Source organism: Zeus faber (assembly GCF_960531495.2).
Source record: "Zeus faber genome assembly, chromosome: 4".
Lineage (NCBI taxonomy): Eukaryota > Metazoa > Chordata > Actinopteri > Zeiformes > Zeidae > Zeus > Zeus faber.
In genome coordinates, this window is record NC_137191.1 from 3,075,224 (window position 1) to 3,102,020 (window position 26,797).

The window sequence follows — 26,797 nt, forward strand, 5'->3', positions numbered from 1 at the left end:
GTTGCTTAGTTTAAGCTACAGCCTAATAATGTGTGTTCAAGTGTGTGTGTGCGCGCTCATATCAGAGTAAACGTGTCTGCATTGAACAAAACAGTCGCATTCATACATACGCTAATCATACAAACACTATGTGTTATTTATTTCTTGTAGTTAGTTTCTACTCGCTAATGCTGTCTTGGAAAACATATTATTTGTCATTGGTTATTTGAGAATATTAATGCCCTAAGCAAATGTGTTACTATTGCTGTCAGAGACTTGGTTGTCTTTTTGCATTCCTAAGTATCATGAAATATGGAAAAAAATATCAATTTGAGTTTTGTGGGTTTTCTAAAATATAAATCCTGATTAAAATAAAAGTAACCGGACTGTGTTCAGTAATATGAGTTCAAAATAGAGATAGAGTAGAGAACCAAGTATACCAACAGTGAGCCAACAGTGCTTGTTACTCACCATGCGGACGCTATGCCATGTGTTCAACTGCAAAAAACTACGACTAGGCAGTTGGCACAGGGAGATCTGAGCCAATCAGCAGCGGGATTTAACCAATCCTCTCTGCACTCTATCTCCCATAATCACCTTAACGTTTCTGAGCCGAAAAACTATTAACTCAAAATAGGACAGTTCACAGCTATATTGGTCAAGTTCTAGGTGAAGTTGATGAGGTGATGCACACATTGCAGGTGCGCCATCGGTAGCTAGCTCCACCAACTTTTCCCAGTGTCATTTAGTTTTACTTATGGACCTCTCCACCGCATCAAAAATGTCCATCCCCGTCGTCGTCCCATGCGTGGCAGCTACATCCAAGAGCTCCTCACTGACAGTGAAGTCTGCCCTAATGTTTCTTATAAAATTGGATAGATGCGCTGTATCCAGGTTGTCTGTGCTTTCATCAACAGCGAATGAAAAAGTCAGGTAACTGCGTGTCTCTTTGGCCGGGTGTGTTGTCAGATCGCCTGCTAGTTCCTTAACTCGGTCTGCGATGGTGTTTCTTGACAAACTTTACATTTTTGAAAAGTCTGTATCTGGTTGGGGCCTTCAGCATGCTGAAAAGCACTTGGAAGCTCGGGCGATTTCTTCAGCCACAATAAAGCGAGCTTTCACTGCTGCATCATTTTTACCTGTAGCTTTTGTAAACATATTCTGCTGCGATTGCAGTCTGCCTTTTAATTCTTGGACAATTTGATGTTTTTCTTGGAGGCTAAATTTAGCATATTTGGCTCAGTGTTTGGTGTCAAAATGCAGACGTAAATTGTATTCCTTCATCACCGACACTGCCTCGTCACACAGAAGACATACCATTTTTTCTCCTTGAAGCGCAAACATGCATTCGCTTTCCAATCTTTCTCTTATTGAACATTTAGGGATTTTTTATACATCTTTTTCAACTCCATCACTTGTTAGAAAACTGCTTTAGTTAAACGCCGATATGGAAACACTGCAATCTAGTAACAGTATGCTGTCATTTTGTGGGTCACAAAATTGACATGCATTGTGGGAGAGGTAGTTTGTGGTCACTGTACGCTGTAAAGCAGCATAGACTTTTATTTTAAGACAATCATATATGCCTTTTAAGCTCTTATGGGTCACATAAAATGACGTGGCGGCTGATTTGGCCCGCGGGCCTTGAGTTTGACACATGTGGTTTAGGTTCTGGTTTCAGAGGGTTCCAGACCTAAATGATTAGTTCCTGTACTTGATGTAAAATCAGAATTCTCCTCTCTTGTTTGGTCCTTTGTTGTTTTCCAATGATTTTACTACTCTGTAATATTGCCATATTCAGCTTAACCTTTAATTTTGTTGTTACAATGTTCTGGAGAGGGTCATAATGCTCTTAAACTGAGGTCAGTAAGACTCAGTGAAGCAAGATATGTTTTGGAAACTGATTCACATTCAGTCTCCTAAATTTGTTAGGGAAAAACAGCTATCACCAGTGTGTTGTCTGCTCCACTCTCTAATGTTGCTTTGGCTCCATGGTACTAGTCTGAAGTCTATGACCACTTTCTTTGTTTATCTTTGTATCTATGGAATATGCTAAATGCATATTATTGAATCTGCCTTCCACAGGATATACTGTTATATTATCTTCATAAACATCATCATCATCATCTTTAATACTTTATAACCTTATAATGTACACAGTACTTTAGAGTGTTGTATTGAGTGGGATGAATTCATGTTGCACAGATTACTGAATATAAACCTAATCCGTGTCACTGTATTGTCCATAATTATCCATGTGCTATTAGGTGAGGATGTCCCAGGTCAAACAGTTGGGTTTGCTGGCAGCAGGCTGTCAGCCCTGGAATAAGGATGTATGTGCAGCAAGTGGTGACCGCTTTGCCTATTGTGCTACTCTGGCTATATACATCTACCAGGTAAGCTATTTATTGATTTGTTTGTGTGTGTAGTTGTGTCTATGTGAGAGGCAGTGGGGACTTAAAAAAATTAGGACGTTTTGCCTTTCTCCCTTTACATTTTTTCAATATACCAAGGTTGCCATTAAAATACTAGTCAATATTGAATGTCAAACATTCCATGATCGAGTCACTATATGTTATAAGCCATCCAACTGTGGTTCGGAGAGAGCCAAAATACCATACAGCGTGGGATATCCGTGCTGCCAACAGTGCTGCAGCTCTCCTGGATGGATTAATCAGGATACACATAACATTTCAATGCACACATGGCTTTTATGCCATTTTGAATGCAACTCTGTAGTGTCGGCAGGGACACTCACGTGCCATTCTTACCTATAAGCAACAGTCTTTTGTGAGGAAACCCGATCAAGCACGGGGGGAAGATGCAAACTCCAGGTACACAGATTGAAACAGAAGCCTTTGGAGCTGTGAGCTAGCCACTGTGCCACCATGCTGCTCTCAGAAGGCTTATACTTGTTTCTTTGGATACTGTTATTTCTTCCGCACAGTTATTCTCAAATTCAATTAAATTAAATTCCCTTATTTTCCTGAAACAGTTTGTTCCAAATTCAATGTCAACAGAAGCAGATTGGAAAAATCTGCATGACGCAAAGTGTCAAATCTTTTTGCAGAATTAATGGAATGGATGGTTGATGTAGGTAAGGTCACAGAACCACATAATTGGCTTTATAGGCGTACCAGTAGCTTTTGAAGGACCTTTAGGCATTTAAAAGATTGATATCCTTTTGATTTTATTTTAACTTTCTACCTCTGTCTCACTCTACCCTCCTCCTTCAGTTGGACCAGCAGTACAATGAATTTAAGTTGAGGTCCATCATGTCAGAACACAAGAAGACCATAACGGCCATCAGCTGGTGTCCAGACAACCATGACTTATTTGCCTCAGCCTCAGCAGATAATCTGCTCATCATCTGGAATGTAGCGGAACAAAAGGTTGTTGCCCGCCTGGACAACACCAAAGGTAGGCATGTGTATGTGATATAAATGTAAGTACGTGATAGTTTGTCTGTGTGTTGCCTTTATATTCTGCCATTTTACCAGTAGTTGTTTTTTTTAATTATTGAGGAAGACATTTTATGTCATTTTGTGTGACGTGTTTTATGGAATTAATCTTAATTTGTCCTGGTTGGCACCCTCTGTAGGATATCAATTTATTCTGCAGACATATATTCTTGATAAAACATAAGATAACACTTTATTAATCCCCGAAATTATTAAAGATATATTGACATTCTAGGTTTTTTGTTAATCATGTTGAAATAAACACTGATCTAATCATATTTTGGACATGTAATTTAATATTTTGACAACACACAGTTGTACCTTCCGCTGAAAGAGGGGACAATCGTTCATTGTAGTCTCTTTTTGATTGCTTTAAGACATAAAGTGTTGATAGATGGCAACAACTTCCTCCAGCTAAATAAGAGCAGAAGATGGAAGTTATGTTTTTGAGCCAAAGTCCTCAATCAAGCAATGTCCTCAATCAAAGAGAGGTCCAAACAGCCAAGTCAGTCAGGTCACCGGACACGTCCCCTACTAATATTGACCCCAACCTGACAGCAATTGTACCCCTGAAGTGGCGCACGACTAAGAATGTACACTGAATCAAGAGCCTCAAAGTTCAAATAGTTCAAATAACATGACTCAGAATAACTGACCCAGTTAATGCTGACCTTTCAAAGAGCTTCCTATCAGAAGGTACCATTGGCAAGCAGCGAGACTTCAAAGGCTGCCATAAAAATTATACCTTTAAGAATTTTAAAATATGTTGAAATGGATATTGTTTATTTTAACTATTATAAAGAACCTCATTGAATTACTTTGAACATAAACACAAAGAGGTATTTCAAACAGTAAGGATACTAGTAGTATAACCTAGATTTGACCACAAGGCTCATCCATCCCCTACTTCACATGAAACGTTGCATTGCATTCTTCTTGTGTTGTGACAGCTTAAGAGAATTTAAAATACATGACTGGGATGTACTCAAAAATCCAAGTCATGTCAAGTTCATTTGGCTTAGCCCTTTATCAGTTACTAATCATACAAGCCTGTGTGGTTCCTTTCTAGGTATTCCTGCTTCTGTCAGCTGGTGCTGGAACTCTACAGGTGGCATTGCCTTTGTGTCCCACCGTGGACCCCTCTATGTCTGGGTCTATGGAGGCCTTGACTCAGGCGTCACAGTGCATAAGGAAGCCCACTCCTTCCTATCCGACATTTGCCTGTTCCGATGGCACCCCACCAAGAAAGGCAAACTGGTGTTCGGTCACACAGATGGGAGTTTGTCCATATTCCAGCCAGGTAGTGGAATAATACAGACTAAATAAATTATTTTAGAGGAGAGAGCATGAAAAATCTGTTGTTCTCTTTAAAAAAATATTTACTTCCCCTAAAGAAATGAGATAATTGCTGTATTTTTTTCTTAATGAGATAGTTGAAGAAATAATTGAATTCGCAATCATTTGTATTGTACTGAAATACATGAGGAACATTTGATGAAAAACTTGATAAAAACCTACTGCTCAAAACGCTTCGGCAGGAATAACAGCCTAACTATGCAGATACAACACATACGAATGTGTACATCGCTTTCATAATCCTATTTGGTAAGACTTTCTTTTCTCAAAAATGTCAAAATAAGGAAAGACATCTACCATTTTCTTCATTCAGAGGAGACCATCAAAAGTCTGTTATTGTCTTTTTAAAGTTACATATTTAACAATTCATGGAATTAGCATTTTTCCCTCATTAAGATCATTGAACACATCATTGAACTCACTCACTCACTCACTCACTCACTCACTCACTCACTCACTTACTTACCTACCTCTCCCTTACCTGCCTAGGCTGTAAGAGTCAAAAGCATGTCTTGCGTCCAGAGTCCTTGGAGGGGACAGATGAAGAGGATCCCGTCACAGCTCTGGAATGGGACCCTCTCTCCACAGACTATCTACTAGGTAGGATATACTAGAGTTCATGTTTGTTGAAGAGCCTTCCACCGGGGACATAATGTTATGAGACTTTGTCAGTATGATTGAGTCTAAGGAAATATAATGGTTTAATGGTTTGGATGTTTATTGTGCGGTATTTTTGAATGAAAACCAGATGCAGAAGTGGTTGTCCCTGGCAACGTCCGTGGCTGCGACGAAAGATAGGAAGCAATTCAGCTGTTCTGACGGAAGGGGGTAGTTCGTTCCCCCCTTCTGTCAGAACGGAATGAAAAGAGTCATGACTGGGATGACCAATTGGAGATTGGAGATATGGAGTGTTAACTCAATGATGACAACTTTGTTGAATTCAACTCTTTACTTGACATATTTGTAGCCACCAGAACAACTGAACTTCCCTGCCGGAGAATCGTACCATAATGCCACATACTGTATAAAGTACAACTATGACGCAAACCGTGAATACCAAATATAGCATCTACAAAATTAACTCAACATGGGTGAAAAGAGAGAATTTTGGTTGCTTGAACACTAGACATGCTGGTGGGCTGCCTGAGGGACTCCAGTGTTTAGAGTGCAAGGTCTGGACAGGGATCCTCTCCATGAGACCTGGTATAAGCAATTGGCCAAGTATAATGTAACCCAGCAGATCCTGTAATTCCAAGTTTAGTGAGGGTGGAGAGAAGGATTTGGTGGTTAACTGTGTCAAAGTAAATCTAGGAAAATAAGGAAAAACGATAGGGAAGAAGCCTTGGCAGTGTGAAGGGTCTCCATGGTAGCAAGGAGAACAGTCTCGGAGGAGTGGAAAGTCTTGAAGCCAGATTGAAGTGCGTTGAAGAGGTAGTTCTGACTGTATGCTCACACCAGAAGTGATTTTATTGCTTCGGTACGCTGAATCAGCCAAAGTGCTGTCGCTGTAGGCTCATACCAGAAGTGATTGCTGTCGCTTGTGGGCATTCCTGTTCAACTCATCACTGAGTAGTTGCCATAGCAGCGTATATACAGATACATGTGCAGATAGCTGCATTCATTTATTATATGTTGTTTGCAAATATATTTCTTTCCAGTGACACGGTTATTTTCATATTTATTTATCAAGTATAACTTAACATTTAAGATATTAATATATGCAACATTGCCCCACCCATCAAGTGTCTTCCTTCTGTCCCAGCACCACTCTTGCTCATCTCTTTCTCTCCCTTCTGTATGTGTCCTTTCCATTTTTTCTTGAACTGATCAACTAATGATAAAAAAATACAATAACAAAACATTGCAACCGTCTCTCTCTTTGTAGATGTACAGTATGTGAGTGTGTAAATGCACATACGTACAGTAGTCTAAATCATATATGTTTTTTTTTATACCTATCATATTAACTTCTCAAAAATATTCACATATATTCTGACCATGTAATTTGTGCTATATGACATCATACTGTACATGAAAAATACTTTTAATAAAACTATGCCAAACTATGCTATAGAAGTATAGGGACAGTCTCCATGAGAACTTAACTTCAGGAGAGATCGAACTTGGACTTCCACGTTTTTGTAATCATGTAATAAACCTCACCAGGTATCCCAACCACCCCCCAAAACTTCTTCCATATTTTTTTTAAAATGTCTCTATAAATTGATAGCTTAGCATTACATCTAGTATGGTGAAAACGGCTACTGCAACAATGAGCTTTTAGTCTATTTTAGCAACAAAAGTTTTGTAGGAACAAAAGTCAAGAGTTTGTTCGCGGTTTATTAGTGGATGAACCCGCAGAAATTCATTATCGCTGCCCCACGCCACAGCTTATTAGCATAAAGTTGAACTCCGCTCATCTTTCTCCCATCAACAAGTGTCCGAGATCGCGTCATGATTTTCCGGCCACCTTGTCGCTGCATGTCGCTTTTGGTGTGAGTCTACGGTGAGAGAAGTAGAGAGAGAGAGAGTTGGAGAGGGCTCGCTCAAGGGTTTTGGATAGAAAGGAAAGAAGTGTCCCAGGTATAGTTTTGGACAGCAGTTGGGACAAGGTATGGTTTCTTGAGTACAAGCTTGACTTTGGCAGACTTCAGGGCAGTAGGAACAGAGCCTGAGGACAGGGAGGAGTTGATGACTGTATGTCCAGTATGGAGATTGTTTGGAGAAGAGTGGGGTGGAGAGGATCGAGGGGGCAAGTTGGTTGGGTTGGACAAGTGTCGGTATATCTTTTTCTGAGAGATGATCGAAGGATACAAGATCAGAGGCAAGTTGGCTTTGAGATAAGCAGTAGTGTTACAGCCATCTTAGCAAGTAGGATAACAAGGCAAAATGGTGGTCTGATACAGGGAGAGTTGAGAAAGTCAGGAGATTGTAGTTTCTCTGGTTGGATGTTAAAGTCTCCCAGGAGAATGAGTGGAGTGCCATCTTCAAGAAAGAGGGTGAGGAGGACATCCATTTCATTGTGGAATTTGGTAGATCACCACAATATTGTGTGGATAAGAGACAAGAGAAGATATGAAAGCAGGAGGTTATTATAAGTCCACTCAGGTGACATGACAAGGCCTGTGCCCCCTCAGTGGCAGGAGGGTATGGTGATGTGAGACAAAGAGTATAGTAGTAGCAGTAGTAGTAGTAGTGTTTGCTGGTATGATCCATGTCTTCGTGAGGGTTAAGAAGTGGAGGGATTCAGACATTGCATTTGCAGAGGGTGTGTAAATTTGTATTCAATTTACTATAAGCCTACTTAAATTGTTTATTTATCTTTATTTTATTACAAAGATAACATACACATGATAACAAAGACACATGCTACATGTTCTCAAGGGAAAGTTAAATCAATGGCCATCATTTTTTCTTTAAAGCCAACCACCCCCATACCTATCCGACAAAACACCATCTCAATTAGGCATGTACACATACACTCAGGGATGGTCAAAGATACATCAAAATGTATCTTGTTACAAAATACCCATCAAATAAATGTATCAAAATAAAATACAAAATTCTGGTGCTAGAAAATGTATCAAGATAAAACAGGAAATTAAAAGGAACAGGAAAATACTTTTGTAATTCAGCATTCTGAATTTGTACAAAATGGCAGAACATTCAGATTTAATGTCCTCACTATGAAAAAAGCAATGGAAAAACTTTCTTCACATTTTTTACTTCCTTCTGGCTATAAAAACAACAATAAATGTTTTTCTTTCGCAGACCCAACATTTCTTTTTAGATATAGGCCTCTACCAAATGGTTGAGACATCGCTTATGGTAAAGGTTTAAATACATTTTAAAATACAAATGTTTTCAGAAAAATTATAATAAACTACTAACTGTATGAATAAATGAATCAGACTTGCATCTCTGTGTGGTGGTGCAACAGCACAAATGTCTTTTTTTGGCATAAAATACACTTTATTTTTGGTGGTATGCTGCAAAGCATTGCTGGTTTGAATTCAAACAAAGGAACACATTACATTTCTGAAATTTCCATCGCGACACACCCTTTTAGCAGAGGTTGCAGAGGTTGCACCGCCCACACAGTGGGCGGTGCAACCTCACAGTGAAGTGGCAAATGTCCACAGTTATCATAACGCTCATCCGGTTGTGGTTGTGAGGGTCTCGGGGTACAGCATTTCTTCTGAGATGACATCTCAGCTGGAGAGGAGGATGATGGTTGGCCAACCTTGGATGCTGGCTTGTTGACTTCTTTCAAACTGTGGGCGACTGCCAGGCGGAAACTTTTGAGAGGCATCAGTTTGTCGTTGAACACGCCACAGTCCCTCTTGTAGATCAGCCGGAAATTTGAGATGCACAGGTCAAGGATGTATCCAAAAAGGGGAAAGTACTATCACCTTGACTTGGCGTAGGGATACAAAATAGAAGTAAAAGGAATAGACTATTATGGTATATACAGATATGTGCAGGGCATGTGACTAAAGTGAGGTAGTGTGTGTGGGGATATACAGTGCAGTATACAACATTACGGCACAGCAATACAGTAACACTGAACAAAACAGAAATACAGCACAGTATGCAGTATGCAACTCAGTACAGATACAGTATGCAGTACAGTATGCAACATACAGTACAGTAAGGCAGTTGGGCCTATGTGTGTCTCAGTGGGGGCCCCTGGTGAGTTCAGCATTGACCTTATGGCTCGCAGGAAGAAACTCTGTCTCAGAAGAATTCCTGGAAAAGCCTACTCAAAAAATTAAATAATGTTTAAAACAGACTCTGACACAGGGTTACTATACCTAGAAAACGACAGACTCTGACACAGGGTTCCATTACCTTAAATATTAAAAACACTGGACTCTGAAACAGGGTTCCCATACCTTAAGTATGTATAGTGAAGACGTGGCCGGACTTGGCTGTTGGGGGGGCTGCTTGGAGGGGTGGCCTGACTGCTGGGCTGCTGGATGGTCCCAGCAGTGGCTGCTGGGCAGAGGAGTTAGCAGTAGACAGTTACCCATCGTGGTTGCTACAGCTGCTTCTCCCTGCTTCTGCCAGTTGGGAGAGGGTTGGTGCTGGGGCCGCCTGTTGACCTGCTGGTGGCTCCAGGGCGTCTTTGTACGGCCCTTCTGTGTCCCTTCCCCGTGCCAGAGAGTCACTATTCGGCTGCTACTGTGGGAGTTCCGCCTGTCACACGCCACCCAAGTGGCGTTTTCAGGGCCCTCTGACACAGAGACACAGAAGACGATGGGTTGTAGACACCAGTTTATTGTAGAGAGGAGGCTAGGTGGAATAAGCCAGGAGCAGATCGAACATGTCATGACAGGGCTCCTATCCTGAGTGTGTGTGAGGATAGGGGTTTTAACCTGTTGCTCACTGCATACCGAGCAACAGGTATGCAGCCACCCTGACCCAATCACCTGGATCCAGGTCAGGTGTGGCTGCTCAAACCATCCCATCCCCGCATCACAAACATATATTTATTAAACTACTACTACTTATTAATTATTGAATTGTAAAAAGAAAAACCTTCAATCACAGTAGAATTTTGACTGATTGATTTAACTTCAAGCCTTGCAAGAAGAAACAGACTTTATTCATCACACAACAACACATGCTTGCACACACACACACATGCACATGCTTTGATGGTGGCCGGTGAAATGGACTCTCTGCTTTTGACCCATCCTGGCTTGTCCTTCCTCCGGGGGCACAGCCAGGAGCAGTGGGCAGCATACGTGGACGCGCCCGGGGACCAGGTGATAATTGTCCATCGCTGGTCAGACGATGATGGGTGCATGTTTTTGGTGGGGGTCCTTACTGACGTGAGGTGGAGGAAACCCCATGTGAGCACGGGGAGAACATGCAAACTCCACACAGAAAGGCTCCTGTTTGGGAGATAACCCGCCGGAGCACCGTGCCAACAGCACCCCAGGCGGGAATCGAACCCAGGACCATCTTGCTGTGAGGCAGCAGTGCAATGCACTGCGCCACCGTGCCCCCATGTATTTGCAATTGTTCGAATCTAAAAAAATTAACATTTGTGTGCTCTGTTTTTTTTATCCGCCAGCTGAGCAGGTGCAGGGACAGCTTTATGCTCAAAAAAGGGGAAAAAAAAAAAAAACACAAAACAAACAGACACAGTGTGCTGGAAGAGGCTCCGTCCGGAATCTACAGGTGTTTTGGGCTCTGCCAGCAGCACATGACCCATCTCTCAAAGAAACAACCCGTTGTTCTTTGAGATATGCTTTCTTTGAGATATGCTGATCAGACAAAACGGTGTGAATGGTGAATATTGCTGGATGAGTGTCTTCCCTTGATAAAGCCTGTTTGGTCTGGGTGAATTATCAATGAAATTACTTTTTCCCAATTACGTGGGTTTGTTTTTTACTAATGATATTTAAATGACAATTAATTCGGCTTATGGGTCTGTAACTGGAGGTGAGGGTTGGGTCCTTATTGGGTTTGAGCAAAACCGAAATGAGAGCAGTATTCAGGATTGGAATCATGGTGGCGCTTGACAAAATCTGGATAACCATTCTGATGAATAGTGGGGATATGAGTACCCAAAAGTGTTTATAAAATTCCACTAGGTAGCCTGATCCAGGTGATTTATTGTTGGACATAGAAAAGACAGCTTTCCTGAGTTCTTCCTGAGTTCTTCTTTTCCTGAGTTCTTCTGAGATCAACCGGTAGGGGTTAGTCTAATGCAGGGGTGTCAAAACTTTTTGCAAAGAGGGCCAGATTTGGTGAGGTGAAAATGTATGGGGGCCGACCATTCAGCCTGACATTCTTTGAACCATTACCATTGTAAATTAACATGAAAATATGTAACTACCTATCACTTTGTACAGTTTGTTGTATACGTGTTTATTTGTATTTGCTTTTATTTTGCTTTGTTTTACTCTGCTGTCTACAGCTAGGTTGACATTGCAAATGAGAATCTGTTGTCAATTGCCCTATCAGGATAAAGGTTAAAATAATAATAAATTAAATGCAAATGAACTATTTTATGAAATCTGACTCCGAATTTTTTTAGAAACATGTATTTATTGATTTTGTTTTAACAAATCACATCAAAGTGCATTTTGACAAAGGATAGTATAGTCATATTAAATGACTGAAATTTGACAAAACTGTGTTTTTTATCATCACGAAAAATTAATTCACTGAGACTTTAGTATTTATTCAACTCAGAAGAATAAAAAAAATAATTGACCTACATTAATGTGAAGGGTGATACTGAGATCTCGACTGCAGTAAACAGGGCAGGTCTGGCTCAAAGACTGGGTTGTGATGCGCAAGATGTCACGCAGGTGAGAGTCACTTAGTCTTGTCCTCACGCGGTTCTTGTTAATGTTCATAACCCAGAACGTATTCTCGCAGAAGTATGTCGAGCCAAACAAGCTCAGCATTTTCTAAGCAAATATTCAAATCTCTTGGAACCTGTCTTTGTCCAGCCGGCGGTAAAAGTTTACAAGAGGGAGTTGCTGGTGCTGACTGTGACACTCCGCGTTACACTGCAGCTCAATGAGCTCCAGTTGCAGGTGGGCTGGAGCGTCATTAGGATCCACAGAAAAAGGAGAGGAAAAAAGTGTGATCTCCTTTTCAATAGCTGCAAAGTCCTCAGCCAAAAACTCCTCAGCCAGAGATGAGATGTTTGCCGTTAGCTTATCGTAGTTAGCATGTTTCGTCTGATAGTGCCGCTTAATATTGAATTCCTTGAAAACAGCCATAGTCACACAACCCACACACGCAGTTGTTTCGCATGTCAGTGAAAAAATACTCAGATTTCCACTTCCTGGAAACGGCGGCCCTTGTTGTCAACTTTACTTTTTTTAGTTCCAGTTGCCATTTTAGAAATGGGCTAAAAATATACCACAGTGGTAAAAGTCACACAGGGGTCACGCGGCGAGAGTGCGGCAACAAGTCTACTGCCTTCCTGTGGTGAAATATAAAATAGCTTTTTTTGTACGTGCTGGCGGGCCACATATTATTGATTTTATGACAGACGCTTCGGTCCAGTGGAAATTTAGACACGGGCCGGATTTGGCCCGGGGGCCGGACTTTGGGCATGCCTGATCTAATGTGATAGCCTCCTCTGTAGATAGTTTAGGGAGGTAAATATCACAGAGGAATGAGTTAATGAGTTTGATATATTTGATTTATTATCTGAGTGATATAGCTTATTATAAAAGTCTCTAAATATTTTATTGATGTCTTGCAGGGTGTGTCTTATCCTACCCTGTGGATCTTTGATGGCTGTAATAAGTGTTTTTTCTGTATCGCGTTTAAATTGATTGGCAAGAAATGTACCTGATTTGTCATTTCATTCAAAATAATTCACTCTTGTTCGTTGCATAAGGAATTGTCTTTTGATGGATGATATTATCAAGCTGGGACGTAATTGTCTGGATCTGATTTTGGATTTGCTCAGTGGGTGAGTGAGCTTGTTGGGAGTCATTTAATCATTGTTCTAGTTTATTTTGGCATTCTTGTCCTTTTTTTTCTTGTGAGTGGAGAATGCAACAATACTACGACTCGGAACTGCCTTTGCCGTCTCCCAGAGTAAAGATGGTGATATTTCTGGAGAGTCATTCAGTTCAATGAAGGATGCCCATTCTCTGGAAAATAAATGGTTAAATTCTTTATCCGTCAGAAATGGGGTGTCAAACCGCCACCTGCCAGAAGGGTTCGGGTTGGCTTCAATAATGAGGCTGAAACCAATCGGCCCCTGATCGGAGACTGCAATAGGGTGGATTTCAGGATTAGTGATTTTGGACATTACCGAGTTACTTGTCAAAAAAAAGTCAATTCTAGAGAAGCTTTTGTGGGGTGGTGAGTAATATTTGTATTCTCTATTATGTGAATTATTTGATCGGCAACAATCACCACGAGCAAGATCACTCATATATTGTTTTAGGATGTCAGATGAACACCAGGACCTGTAATTATCTCTGGTTTGTGAATGGTATAATCTTGGATCAAGTACTCTGTTGAAGTCCCCTCCCAGTATAATAACTGAGTCAGAGAATTTTAAGAATTTTGAAAATATATTGTGAAATATATTTGGGTCATCTTCATTGGGGCCATAAATATTAGCCATGGTTAATTTTATGTTTCCTAAAATTCCGTTAATCATTATGTATCGCCCTTCTGTGTCTGATATTGTGGTTCTATTCTGATATAGGATGTTTTTATTGATCAATATAGAAACGCCAATTTTTTTTAGAATTATGTGATACAGAAAACATCTGATGCACCCATTTAGCTCTGAGTTTGAGGTGCTCAGATGCAGTGAGGTGAGTTTCTTGCAGTGGACAGAAGCTGGGGTTCATCCTGGTGATGTGACTTTGGATTTTGTTAGGTTTAGCTGGTGAGCCGCTGCCTCTCACATTCTAACCAACAAATGTAATGGATGCCATTGAGGTTAGTTGATGAATGGGGGGTGATGGATGTGGATTTGTAGTTTCCCCATGCAGCAGCACTGTGCATCCAATGCAATAGCTATACTACTGTGCCCATAGATAAGTCTGTGTTTTTCTCCTTTACATTCCATTAAACTGTCCTAGTATTGCAGGAAGTTTGTAGGGATACGTATCTACACAAAAAAGTGACATATAGACAAAGATAAACATAGAACTTTGCAAAGTCAGACATACATAGAGAGTGGATAGTGAGAGTGATTAGAGAAGTAGGGAGGGAGGGATTAGGAAGGTGCGACAATGAGAGTGAGCAATATTTACAATCCTGACATTGATAGGATTATAATTTCTACATCTTGTATATCAGAATTATCAGAATAACCAGGGTGTGGTGGACGACAGAGTTTATGTTAAAAAATATTGCTGCCGGCCCATGTGTCCTGGAACATTTCAGTGTCCCGGACAAATGGGAGAGATTCTGGTCAAATATTATCTGTATTTATTGAGCTTAAAAACAATTCATAGGCAGGCTATATAAAGAATGAATTCATGAAGGCATGTAGATTTATAAAATTTTTTATTGAATGTTTTAAATGAAATAAAGCCCCTCAGTTAAGGTGTTTTCAAAATTAAATATTACAAATATTACTACTTGAAATCAAATAATTTCTGTTTGCGAACAGTAAGTTACAAGTGCAGAACTTTTAATTAACATTTCACTCCAACAAGATTTTGATAAAATTAAAAATGATATAAGCATGGAAAGTAGGTCTTATTAAATAATAAAGTTTGTGGTGTTCTCTGTCTCGTCTCAATATTTTACAACACAATGGATATTTACCGACTGCTTTGGGTCAGAACTTAAATATCCCCAAAAATGCCCAAATATGGATGTGTGTCCTTGTTGTCACATTACATCATCTTTCTGTTTCTCTTCAGAGTTCTGGACGACAGAGTGCAGCCTCTGTAGCTGCTCCGTGTGTGTGTGTCTGCTGTGTTTACAAGGGCAACCTGTCCACAAGGGTAGAGCAGGGCTTATCTCTATATTGACAAACATGATTGGTTCGAGGTGAAAGGTCAGCTTTATATCGTCCAAACTGATTGGCTTTCCGTTGCAACTTGCAGAACATGGAAATGAACAGATCTGCGGAATTTTTTATCAAATGATCGAGTCTATTTTCTTTTGACACAGAGGAAAAAATATGGTGAAAATTATCATAATTGTTTTATCGCCCAGCACCAATTAAAATTGTGCTTAAAGGGAATTAATTTCGCTGGACATTATGACCAGAGAGATTTAATTGTGTCGGACTTCAACAGTTTTTCCCAGTCAAAAACTGATTATTTCTGGACAACGGAAACTCTGGTTGTCGAGTGTCGGAACAACAAACCGTCTATATAGTTTATCAACAACCAGCGATACCCGTTTACCCCTCTGCCGGTTCTCCTTCAGGATGGGGTACAACACCTATCCCCACATCATCCACTCTTCTCTCCCTCTCATTTTCTTCAGTCATCAGCTCCTTAAAGTACTCCTTCCACTTTCTCATTACTCTCTCCTCACTAGTCAGCACATTCCCATCATTATCCTTCATCACCCTAACCTGCAGTACATCCTTCCCAGCTTGGTCCCTTTGTCTTGCCAATCCAAACAAGTCCTTTTCTTCTTCCTTACTGTCCAACCTCTCATACAACTCGTCGTATTCCTTTTCCTTTGCCTTTGCCACTTCTGTCTTCGCCTTGCATTGCATTAGCTTGTACTACTGTCTACTTTCATTATCTCTCTGACTATCCCATTTCTTCTTCGCCAACCTCTTCTGCTCTATGCTGTCCTGTACTTCCTCATTCCACCACCAAAAGTCCTTGTCTTCCTTCCACTTCCCGCATGATACACTGATGCTGCCTAGCAACACACTCCCCTACCATCACTTTGCAGTCACTTATCTCTTTCAGATTGCACCTCCTGCATAAGATGTGTGCACCTTCCTCCATTCTTGTACTGTATGTCACCCTGTGTTCCTCCCTCTTCATGAAATACATTTTCACAACAGCCAATTCCATCCTTTTGGCAAAATCCACCACCATCTGTCCTTCCACATTCCTCTTCTTGACACTATACCTACCCATCACCTTCTCGTCACCTATGTCTCTGATCCCTTCACCAACATGCCCATTGAGATCTGCTCCAACGACCACTCTCTCTCCCTTGGGGTCGCTCTCCACCACTACATCCAACTCACTAAAGAATTCCTCTTTCTCTTCCATCTCACACCCAACTTGGGGAGCATATGCAGTGACCACATTCATTATCACCCCATCAATTTCCAGCTTCATGCTCATCACTCTGTCCGACACTCTCAACACCTCCAAAACACTCGACATTCTTCCTTCAAGACTATCCCTACCCCATTTCTCCTGCAATCCACTCCATGGTAGAACAGTTTGTACCCGGCTCCGATACTCCTGGCTTTAATCCCCTTCCACCTGGTCTCTTGTACATATAGTACATCTACCTCCCTTCTCTCCATCATGTCAGCCTCTCTCTTTACCCTTCATAGTGCCAACATTCAAAGTTCCTACTCTCAACTCTACACTCCTACCCTCCTTCTGCTCCTGCTGTCTCTGGACACGCCTTCACCCTCTTCTTCTTCTTTGGCCGACAGTAGCACAATTTCCACTGCCACCCGTTGTTAACCCGGGCCTTGACTGATCCAGTATGGAAATCTGATTTGTTGTCTGCATGTTTGATTTGGCATGGTTTTTACGCCAGACGCCCTTCCTGATGCAACCCTCTCTATTCATCCGGGCTTAGGACTGGCACTGATGACACACTGGCTTGTGCACTCCCAGTGGCTAGATTAATAATGATAATAACAATAGTAATAATAATAATAATAATGATAATAATAATAATAATAATAATAATAATAATAATAATAATTAATAATAATAATTGATATAGCTGCAGGCAGCAATACACTGGGTCCATTATTGAAACCAATCACACATTTTTGAGTTAACCTACAACGTAGCATTAGTTTGTGCTGTCGCTTTACATCAGCATTACGTTTAAAGCGAGTTACATTTTCCAAGTTTCCAATGAGCGGTAAATCAAGTTTTCTGAGTTCTGGTGACACACAGAATTACTAATACAAGCCGATACACTTGCGTGTTATGACTTGATCCTTAAAATTAGAAGGTGGCTGTCTACTACCTGTTGTGCATGAAGTCCTGCCTCACGGGATGGACCCCTAATAATAATAATGATAGATATAGCTGCAGGCAGCAATACACAGGGTACAGTTTATTCGTGTTAGATACGTATTACAGTTCTCCGGATTCTGTGCAAGGTGGCACCAGTTACAATTTTTCGATTTTTACCACCACTCAGAGACGAATTGTGGATTTATATAGCATGGGTTAATGATCTCACAAAGTGACTGTGTTCTCAATGTAAGGCCAATATCCGGTGAGTTTGTAAAGTATCAATCAATCAAGTATCAATATTTCCTGATACAAATGTAGATCGTGTGAATCAAACTTGGATGACAACATGTATGAAACATTGTTGTTTGGGAAAAGAACTGGGAAACATTTTGCTTCATTGGTTTTATCTGCCAATAATCGTACAGGTTTGTTCCCTTCTGCTGGTCTCATAGTTCCTGTACAATATCAACTGGTTGGAAACATGTGTCCATAAACACTCCATGTTGTTGTTTGTCAGCTATGCCATGTTTATCGGTTGTGTTGTTTCATCAATATTTTCAGATTCTCAACTTAAATTTTCATTTACAATATTATCAATGCAGATAGATTCATTGTTGCTGTTTGTGGTTTTTGGATCTTCTTCAATTTTGGAAAGTGGATTATTCCATTCATTGTTCAAATCTAAATCCTTATACCACTTGTTATGTATTGTTACTTTTCATAACAATAATAATAAATACATTTTATTTTATAAATATAATAAATACATATTTTTTTCTGTTAATGTAGAATTGGAGAATTCAGTTTAATAGATTACTTGTCTATATTGTAATGCAGACAACATTTATGGAACTTTAACATGAATTTGTCATTAGAATCATTAGGGAAGAACTTCTCAATACTTAACATTTTCTGTCCTTTCATTTAAATCTGCTACGTTTAGCTGTAGGAAACTGTATATACATGATTTTTCTTTAAAAAACATTTATTTTTAACTTTAAACCAAATGCTGTCATTGTTATAATTTATCTTGTGTGTATAAATACATCAGTGTCAGTGACGCCAGGTGACATCAGGTCTCGCGTGCTTCAATTATGACGTATTTACGCAGGTTTACATATTTACGGAGATTTATGACAGCAGTCAAACTAACTTAATTTTACTGGAGATTTCTTTCCTTCAATTACATTTTCAATAAGTTACGTTTCCATGAAATATGAAAAATGTTGGCTTATTTCTGTGAGTAATTTCCATTGCACGGCTTCTATTTTTCTGATGGCTCGCTGGATCTTGAACACATCACTCAGTCGCACATTTCAGTGGAGTCAACTCGATGCGGTCAATGCGGTCACAAGTTTTTGTGGACTACTTTTTTACCTTTTTTTTTCATTAATCTGGCAAAGTATTGGGGACCAAAGAGATAACATATCAATCAAACAGATCTATAGACATCTATCAGGTAAGAAAGTACATAAATATATACCTAAACCCAAAGTTGGTAATGTCGAATCACTGCGGTGTGCGGTGTAGACTACACCGCACACTGGACATGGTCCAATGGACATTCTGAATCGGAACCTGAATATTTATAGTAAATAGTGTGATGACATCATAAATTAAAGTGTCTTACTGTAAAACTCATCTTGTTAACTTTTTTTCTCATTCTTTTGGACAAAATATCAAAACAAACTTTTACAGTATTTATAAAGATCGCACATCATTACTGTGTATTACAAAAAATGGCAATCTTCAGCAATTCCCCCAAAAAACGGGAAAATAAACAATTTACAACTTGTATTAAATTGTCAAACACAACAGAGTTTATAAACATTGTGTCATACATAGTTATTTAAAGGTAAATTAATAATATTAAGGTTATATAAGGTAAATAAAGAAATTGTTCACCTTCACGTTCTGTTTTTACGATTTTTTGCTCGTCCATTATGTCCTCTCATTAGTGTTTTTTTCCACAGTATTTTTCTTTATTAATTTATTTTAGAATATTGTGACTGATCTCAAGGGCTGGATTTTTGGACAATTGCTTCTTTATTGTTTTAGATTGTCGGCTATTTTTGCACATCTGGAACAATAACAAACATAAACTTTGTAATTATTTTACACAACAATAATAATAAATACATGTCATTTCACAAACATAATGAATAAATGTTTGTTTATGTCCATGTTGTCGCTAAATCAAATCTTGTCATTGTTATAACTTACCGTGTTGTCTGTATATGTACATGTAAGTACATGTAAGTACATGTAGAGTCTCAGTGATGTAAGTTGACGTTTGGTCTTGGGCAGGGTCACATTTACAAAGGTTTACATCAGTAATCATACTTACAGAGTTATTTTAGTGGTTACTTCTTTCTGTGGATAATATTTGCAATAGGTTACATTTCCATGAAATACAAAAAACGTTGGCTTATTTCTGTGACCAATTACAATTTCCAATTATTTGAACTCAAATGATCTCTCAGCATTAGTTAACAAACTACAGAAATCTTGAAGAGGTTTTGACACATTACCAACCTGAAACACAGGAAAGAAACGATGAGACAGGGAGCCGTGGCTTGCGCATTGCTGAATCATACGCAGTTGTTTTGGGAGGACAGCTACGGCACTCATGACTAGTCCCTGGGGCAAACCACAGCCTTGCACTGCCACCTTGTGTTGAAAAACTACTGCAGCAGCTCAATTATTCTGTTTTAAAACCAGATTACTCATATAAAAAGGAAAAACATTATTTTCAAAAGGAAAAATAATATGCAGATCGTTTCTCAAATTATCAAACACACTAAAACCAAATAATTACATTTACAAATGTGATCACACTTCAGTGGACATCATACGCTCCCTGACGAAATTAAAATGGCTCCTCGAATTCCCCAAAACCTTTATCTCTGACTTAACTATTCTTATGTCTTGACCACCTTAGTCCTCAAATCTCTATTTAACAGATAAGCATCATGGGTGGAGTGTGTGCAGCTGGTGTATGGTAAGTATATGGCATCAATGGTGTCTGGGTGTGAAAGATGAGGTGTGAGCATGGCATACAAATAGGTGGGATGTATGTCACTAGCAGTGGGTGTGGAGGTGAAGTGTGATATGGTGCATCTACAAAGGGTAAGTATGGTGCTGTGTTTGTTGAACTGTGGGTCCTGTGACTGTACTGACGGTTCACCTACTGACTCATGTGAGAAACTGTTGTGGCTTCCTATCACGGGTAGACCTTCTAACCTCTGAGTGAGTGCTCGGGGGGTCTGTGCCCGTTGCCTCCATCTTCTTTCTTGGGTCTGGTGAGGTCAGGTAGGTTTTCATCAATGTGGTTCTCGGGCAGGCAACTGAGGGTGTTTAGTGTTTCACCCCCTTGTTGGCATCTGGGCTTTCCCTGGCTTAGTTTGAAGCAGCTCGTGGATCGGTTTTCCAATCCGGGAGAAATCCTGGATGTGTGAGTGGTAATAGCCCAGGAACCCAGTCAGTTTCTTCACTTCACCAACTCATTGAGGCGTCTTGCTTGTCTGGGTTCATACAGCTTCAAGGTCTCGTGGGTCCATCTTGACTCCTTTGGCTGACACGAGGTGACCCACGTACCTGCCCTCTTGTTTGAAAAGTTTGCATGTCTCAGGTCTCAGTTTTACCCCATGATGCTGGAGAGCCTGGAGAACTTTGTGGAGGATCTCAACATATTCATCAAATATTTTTGTGTAATTGAGCACATCGTCAAGATATGGGATGCAGCATTCATCTCTGAGGGTGCCTAGCATCTCCTCCATGCTCCGCTGAAATGCTGCAGAGGCGTAGAGACCCCATGGAGTAATGAAGGTTGTGACGTGGTGTCCCTCAGAAACAAAGCCCTGATGATAAGCTTTCCCTTGGTCCAGGATACTAAATCAGGTGTAGATACCACGGGTCTCTGTTAAGTCCTGTATCCTGGGAAGGGGGTGTTGATCAGGGGCCGTCTTCATATTCAGGAGGCGGTAATTGATGCACAGACGCTGGCTGCCATCTTTCTTCCTGACACAGACAACTGGAGCAGCATACGGGGACTTGGGTTTAACTATCCAGCCTCTCAACAACAGTTCCCAGGTACTCCTTCACTTCTTTAAACAGTGGATTTGGGACTGTTGAGTAAATTCTCTGTACAGAGATTTCGTCCTTGAGGGTGATGGACATCTGCAGGCTCGATATGCAACCAATATTGTTGGTGTCGTGTAAAAGCTGCAGCTTCTTCACAAAGCATTTTGTTGACTTTTACCTTTTGTTCATCATCAAGGTGACTGAGGTCTAGGGAGGTTGTCATGGAGATGGGCTGGTGACAGCAGATGTTGAAACAGCACTGTTAACGGTCACTGTAACAGGTACAGCCACATAGGGTTTTCTTGGATTTTGTACCTCCAACAGACCTTCACCAACATCCAGTTCTGCCAGTTGTAAATTGTTGTCATGATGCTCAAACATAAGGACTGATTCAGACAAGCTTATGTTGGGCAGGGCTTGGCACTTGGCACAGTGCATTAAACACACTGCTACCTTATTATGATGTGAGAATATATTACTTGTTGTTCGTGTTTTATTCAGTTCGGACTGTTTCAGCACCATCCTCGGCCCCTCCTTGTGGCTGGGGCTTCTGGCTGGGCTGGGTCTGGTCCTAAGGCGGTTGGTCAGTGCTGGGTACGTCTGCATCCTGGTTCTCCTCATGGTCTTCCCTCGTCCTTGGCTGGGCAGCTTTGGTGCAGTGGTTGAGGTGGTACCAGGTGGCGCTCCCTTCCACCTGGATGTCTGTTGGTGTTGCACTGGTCACTTTGTATGGTCCCTCTCTCTTTGGCTCGTTCCACTGTCTCCTGAAGACCCTTAGGTACACGTGGTCACCGGGCTCCACCCCCCTTGGTGGGTCTTCGTCTGGCTCTGGAACTCTGTCTTTCTCCTGTTGGAATATACGCTTGTATGTGGCAGTTAGTTGTTTAATATATTCCCTTATTTCCAATTGCAATTGTTCCAACGGAGGTCCCTTATGGGGTCCTCTAATGTTAGGTGCAGGCATGGGTCGACCCGTGAGCATTTCATGCGGAGTTAAATGTGTCATTCTGTTAGCTTGCATGCGATAACTCATTAGTGCTAATGGGAGTGCATCTACCCCCTTCAATTGAGCACTTGCACAAATGTTATTTATTTTTGTCTTGACTGTCCCATTCACTCTTTCCACCATCCCCTGTGACTGTGGATGGTACACACAACTTACAACGACGGTCTTGTACTCGGAAATATGGACAATTACAAAGCGCCGTCGGACAATCTGTGGAGGGTGGTGAAGGACGCTAAACAGACGTACAGGGAGACTGTGGAGCTACAGAGGGAGTGGGTGGACACAAGACGCTTGTGGGAGGTGCTGCGGACGATAACAAACTACAAGAGCAGTTCCTCCCCAGCCACGAGTGTGGACGCCTCCCTAGCCAACGAACTGAACTCCTTTTATGCGCAGTTTGAGTCTGGCAACATCACTGCTAGCTCACCGGCTAATTGGAGTTACACCGCTGGGGATGAGCGCGCACTCAGTGTCCGTCCACGAGGTCAGGAATGCTCTGATGCGGGTGAACACCAGGAAAGCTGCGGGCCCAGATGGCATATCCGGGGGAGTACTGAAAACCTGTGCTACCAGCTAGGTGTTCAAAACAATATTTAACATCTCCTTGGCTGAATCAGTGGTCCTGTCCTGCTTCAAGAGGTCCATCGTCGTTCCTGTCCTGGAGATCACCTCTCCTGCCTGCCTGAATGACTACCGTCATTCGGCCCTCACCTCGGTGGTCATGAAGTGTTTCAAGAGGCTGATTAAGGATTATATCTTGGACCCGTTGCAGTTCGCGTACCGGCAGAACAGATCCAAAACAGTCTCCCAGGTACTGCACACCACGCTCACGCACCTGGATGGCCGGAAGGGGGCCTATGTGAGAATGCTGTTCATCGATTACAGTTCAGCTTTTAACACCATAGTCCCCACCTGACTGGCTGTCAAGCTGAAGGAGCTCGGACTGAATGCTCCGCTGTGTACCTGGATCCTGGACTTCCTCACAGCCCAGCCCCAGGTGGTTAGGGTGGGGAAACACATGTCCAGCTCCCTCACCCTGAATACAAGATCCCCCCAGGGTTGCGTCCTCAGCACCCTACTGTACTCCCTATACACACATGACTGTGTGGCCAGGTCCAGCTCCAACACCATCATCAAGTTTTCTGACGACAACGTCGTCGTGGGCCTGATCACCGACTGCGATGAGAAGGCCTACGCGAGGACGTGGCTGACCTGTCACTCTGGTGCCAGGACAACAACCAACACCTGAACGTCAGCAAAACTAAGGAGCTGATTGTGGACTTTAGGCGAGGATTACAATCGAGGACATACACGCCCTTGGTGATTAATGGGACTTCTGTTGACAGAGTGAGCAGCTTCAAGTACCTGGGAGTCCACATCACAGAGGACTTAACATGGACTTAAAAACAGACACTCTGGTGAGAAAGGCGAGGCAGTGTCTTTACCACCTCGGGCAGCTGAGGAAATTCCGGGTCTCGGTGAGGATCCTCAAGTCCTTTTACTGTGGAGCGGTGGAGAGCATCCTGACAGGCAACATCACTGCCTGATTTGGGAACTGTACTGCTCAGGACAGGCGGTCCCTGCAGAGGGTGGTGCGTTCAGCTGAGTGTACTACTGGAACTACCCTCCCCTCCCTGCAGGACTTATACACCAGGAGGTGTAGTAGCAGAGCCCACAGGATCATGAAGGATCCTCATCACCCCAACAACGGACTGTTCCAGCTGCTGCGGTCAGGCAAGCGCCTCCGCAGTCACACAGCAAGAACAGAGAGACTGAGAGAGTTTTTTCTTGCAAGCCACAAGAACTGTCAATGCTGACCTCACCAGGGGTTCTCACTGAGCCACACACATAGGCTCTACTACCTTTGGTACTGTGTGTAGCATACTGTACCGCATACTGTGTCACTGTTCTGGGTTGTTCGGTGATACCCTATTGCTGCACTGTACTGTTGTATACTGTGCTGTATTGTCCCACAAACACTACCTCACTTTATTCACATGCCATTTTAATGCACATATCTGTATATACATATACAGATATACATAAGCCTATTCCCTTTATCTACTCCATTTTATTTTATTTTATTTTATTTTATTCTATATATTTTTATTTTATTCTATAAGTATTCGACTTACTGTATTACGTTTTAGGAATCAGTTAGTTGGTCTAGTAGAAAGAAATTTTCCTAGGACATATTGTGTGTTACCACCGGGTGCGTTGCATTACATTTCATTGTATATACGTATGAAAGTATGTATATGTATGTGACGAATAAACCTTTTGAATCTTGAATCTTTATTCTTTGTCCTGCATGCGGACAACATCTTCTTCAGTAGGCGAAGCCTCAGGCATGGTCAATACTGCCTGGACTGTCCCACTACTGCTGGAGGCTACCTTGGCTGCCTCATCTGTAGCATTGTTACCTTTTATGACATAATCATTTCCTTTCCTGTGTGCCTGACATTTGATTATTGCTACTTGTTTAGGCAATAGCAATGACAACATTAGTTCCACAATCTGATCACAATGCAGTATGGGGGACCCATCTGTTTTCTTAAATCCCCTAATTTTCCATACCGCTCCAAACAAATGACATACACCATGTGCATATGCAGTATCTGTGTATATATTCAATGTTTTACCTGTTCCTTCTTGACAGGCAGCTGTAAGAGCTCTCAGCTCGGCTACCTGTGCTGAACATGGCTGTTTACAATGAGAACTTTGAATAACAGCAAAAGTTTTGCGTGGGTTCTGTCTTACCACTGCAAACAATGCATTGTTACCCAAATGATCTTTGTAGCAAGATCCGTCCACAAACAGCTGTTCCTCTGCCCCAATTATTGGTGTTGACACCAAGAAGGTTGGAACACCTTCTTATGGTGACATCTGGAAATGTAAGTAAGGTCAAATATTCCAACAACCTTGAGTCTGTCAATATAAATTTCCCTTGTTCAATTAATTCAGTGACTTTGTGATGCGTAAAAATAGTTACCGGGTATCCTTTCGTAATGGTCGAGGCCTTGTCATAAGCATACTGTACCGCAGCTGATCCCTGGTAACAGGGCGGATAGCCTTGTGCAACTGCATCTAACTTGGAGCTGTAGTACGCTATAGGTTGTTTTCGCCTCCCACTACATGATTCTTGCATTAACACCGCTGACGCGTAACCCTGACTCCTATTTGCTACATACAATAGGAATGGTTTTGTGTAGTCTGGAGTTGCTAACGCACTTGCTCCCTGCATCTCTTGTTTGATGCCTTTGAATGCTGCCAATGCATCTGCATTCCACCTTAGCTGGGCTTGCAGGTTAGTTGTTCCTGCAGCCTTCATAATCTCTCTTAGTGACGCGGTTTTAAGGGCATAGTCCTCTATCCAATCTGAACTGAACCCTGTCATCCCCAGGAATGTCATAATTTGTCGTACTGTCCCTGGCTTAGGTGTTTTACTAATCCCTTCTAACTGGCTGGGTGCTATTGTTTTTCTTTGATATGCTACCAGCCTCCCTAAATATTCTACTTCTGTCTGGCAGTACTGCAATTTTTTCTGTGACACCTTTTGTCCCCCCTTTGCCAATTTGCTTAATACACCCATGGAATCCTCATGAAATTGCTCCAATGTGGGAGAGCATATCAGAAGATCATCCACGTACTGTATCATTGTCCCGTGTAACACCAGCTCTTCCAAATCATTTTTCAACACCTGATTAAACACATGTGGAGAATATTTAAATCCCGGTGGCATTCTTGTATATGTGTATTGTTTACCTTTATTCATGAATGCAAACAGATGTCTGCTTTCTTCTGCAAGAGGCACACAGAAAAATGTCCCACATAAGTCAATCACTGTGAAATATTTCAAATCAGGAGGAACATTGGTCAGCAGTGTGTGAATTCGGAACTTCTGCCTGCATCTCTTCTACAATGTCATTTACGGCTCTTAGATCATGTACTCAACGCCATTTTTGTTTGTCTGCTTTTAGTACTGGAAGCCAAGGAGTGTTACAGTCGCTTTTTGTTTCTATCAATACACCCGCAGCTATTAGACCTTCTATAGTAGGGGCTATTCCTATCTCAGCCTCGGGTTTCATGTAGTACTTTTTTCGCCATGGTAGTTTAGCATAATTGCTACAAACTGACACTCCCCCTGTGGATTCTCTGGGCACCCCTAGTACCCTTGACCCATTCAGGGTCCTACCTGTCTCTGTTGGCCGTTTCCCTGTCCTTGCTGTCTCTGCCACTGCTGTCCCTGCTGCTTTGGTCGGTAGGGG

General features: G+C 41.5%; 1 protein-coding gene across 1 annotated transcript in view; it reads left to right on the forward strand.

Annotated features, from left to right (window-relative positions):
- Positions 1–2,252: 2,252 nt before the first annotated feature.
- The window catches only part of wdr17 (WD repeat domain 17), a gene marked incomplete at both ends in the record, with an annotated part of 98,075 nt that continues 73,530 nt past the window's right edge, over positions 2,253–26,797 (forward strand). The window contains 4 exons of the mRNA XM_079998662.1: positions 2,253–2,375; positions 3,216–3,399; positions 4,510–4,740; positions 5,286–5,396. Coding sequence (XP_079854788.1) covers positions 2,253–2,375; positions 3,216–3,399; positions 4,510–4,740; positions 5,286–5,396 — 649 coding nt within the window. The remainder of the gene's footprint in view (positions 2,376–3,215; positions 3,400–4,509; positions 4,741–5,285; positions 5,397–26,797) is intronic.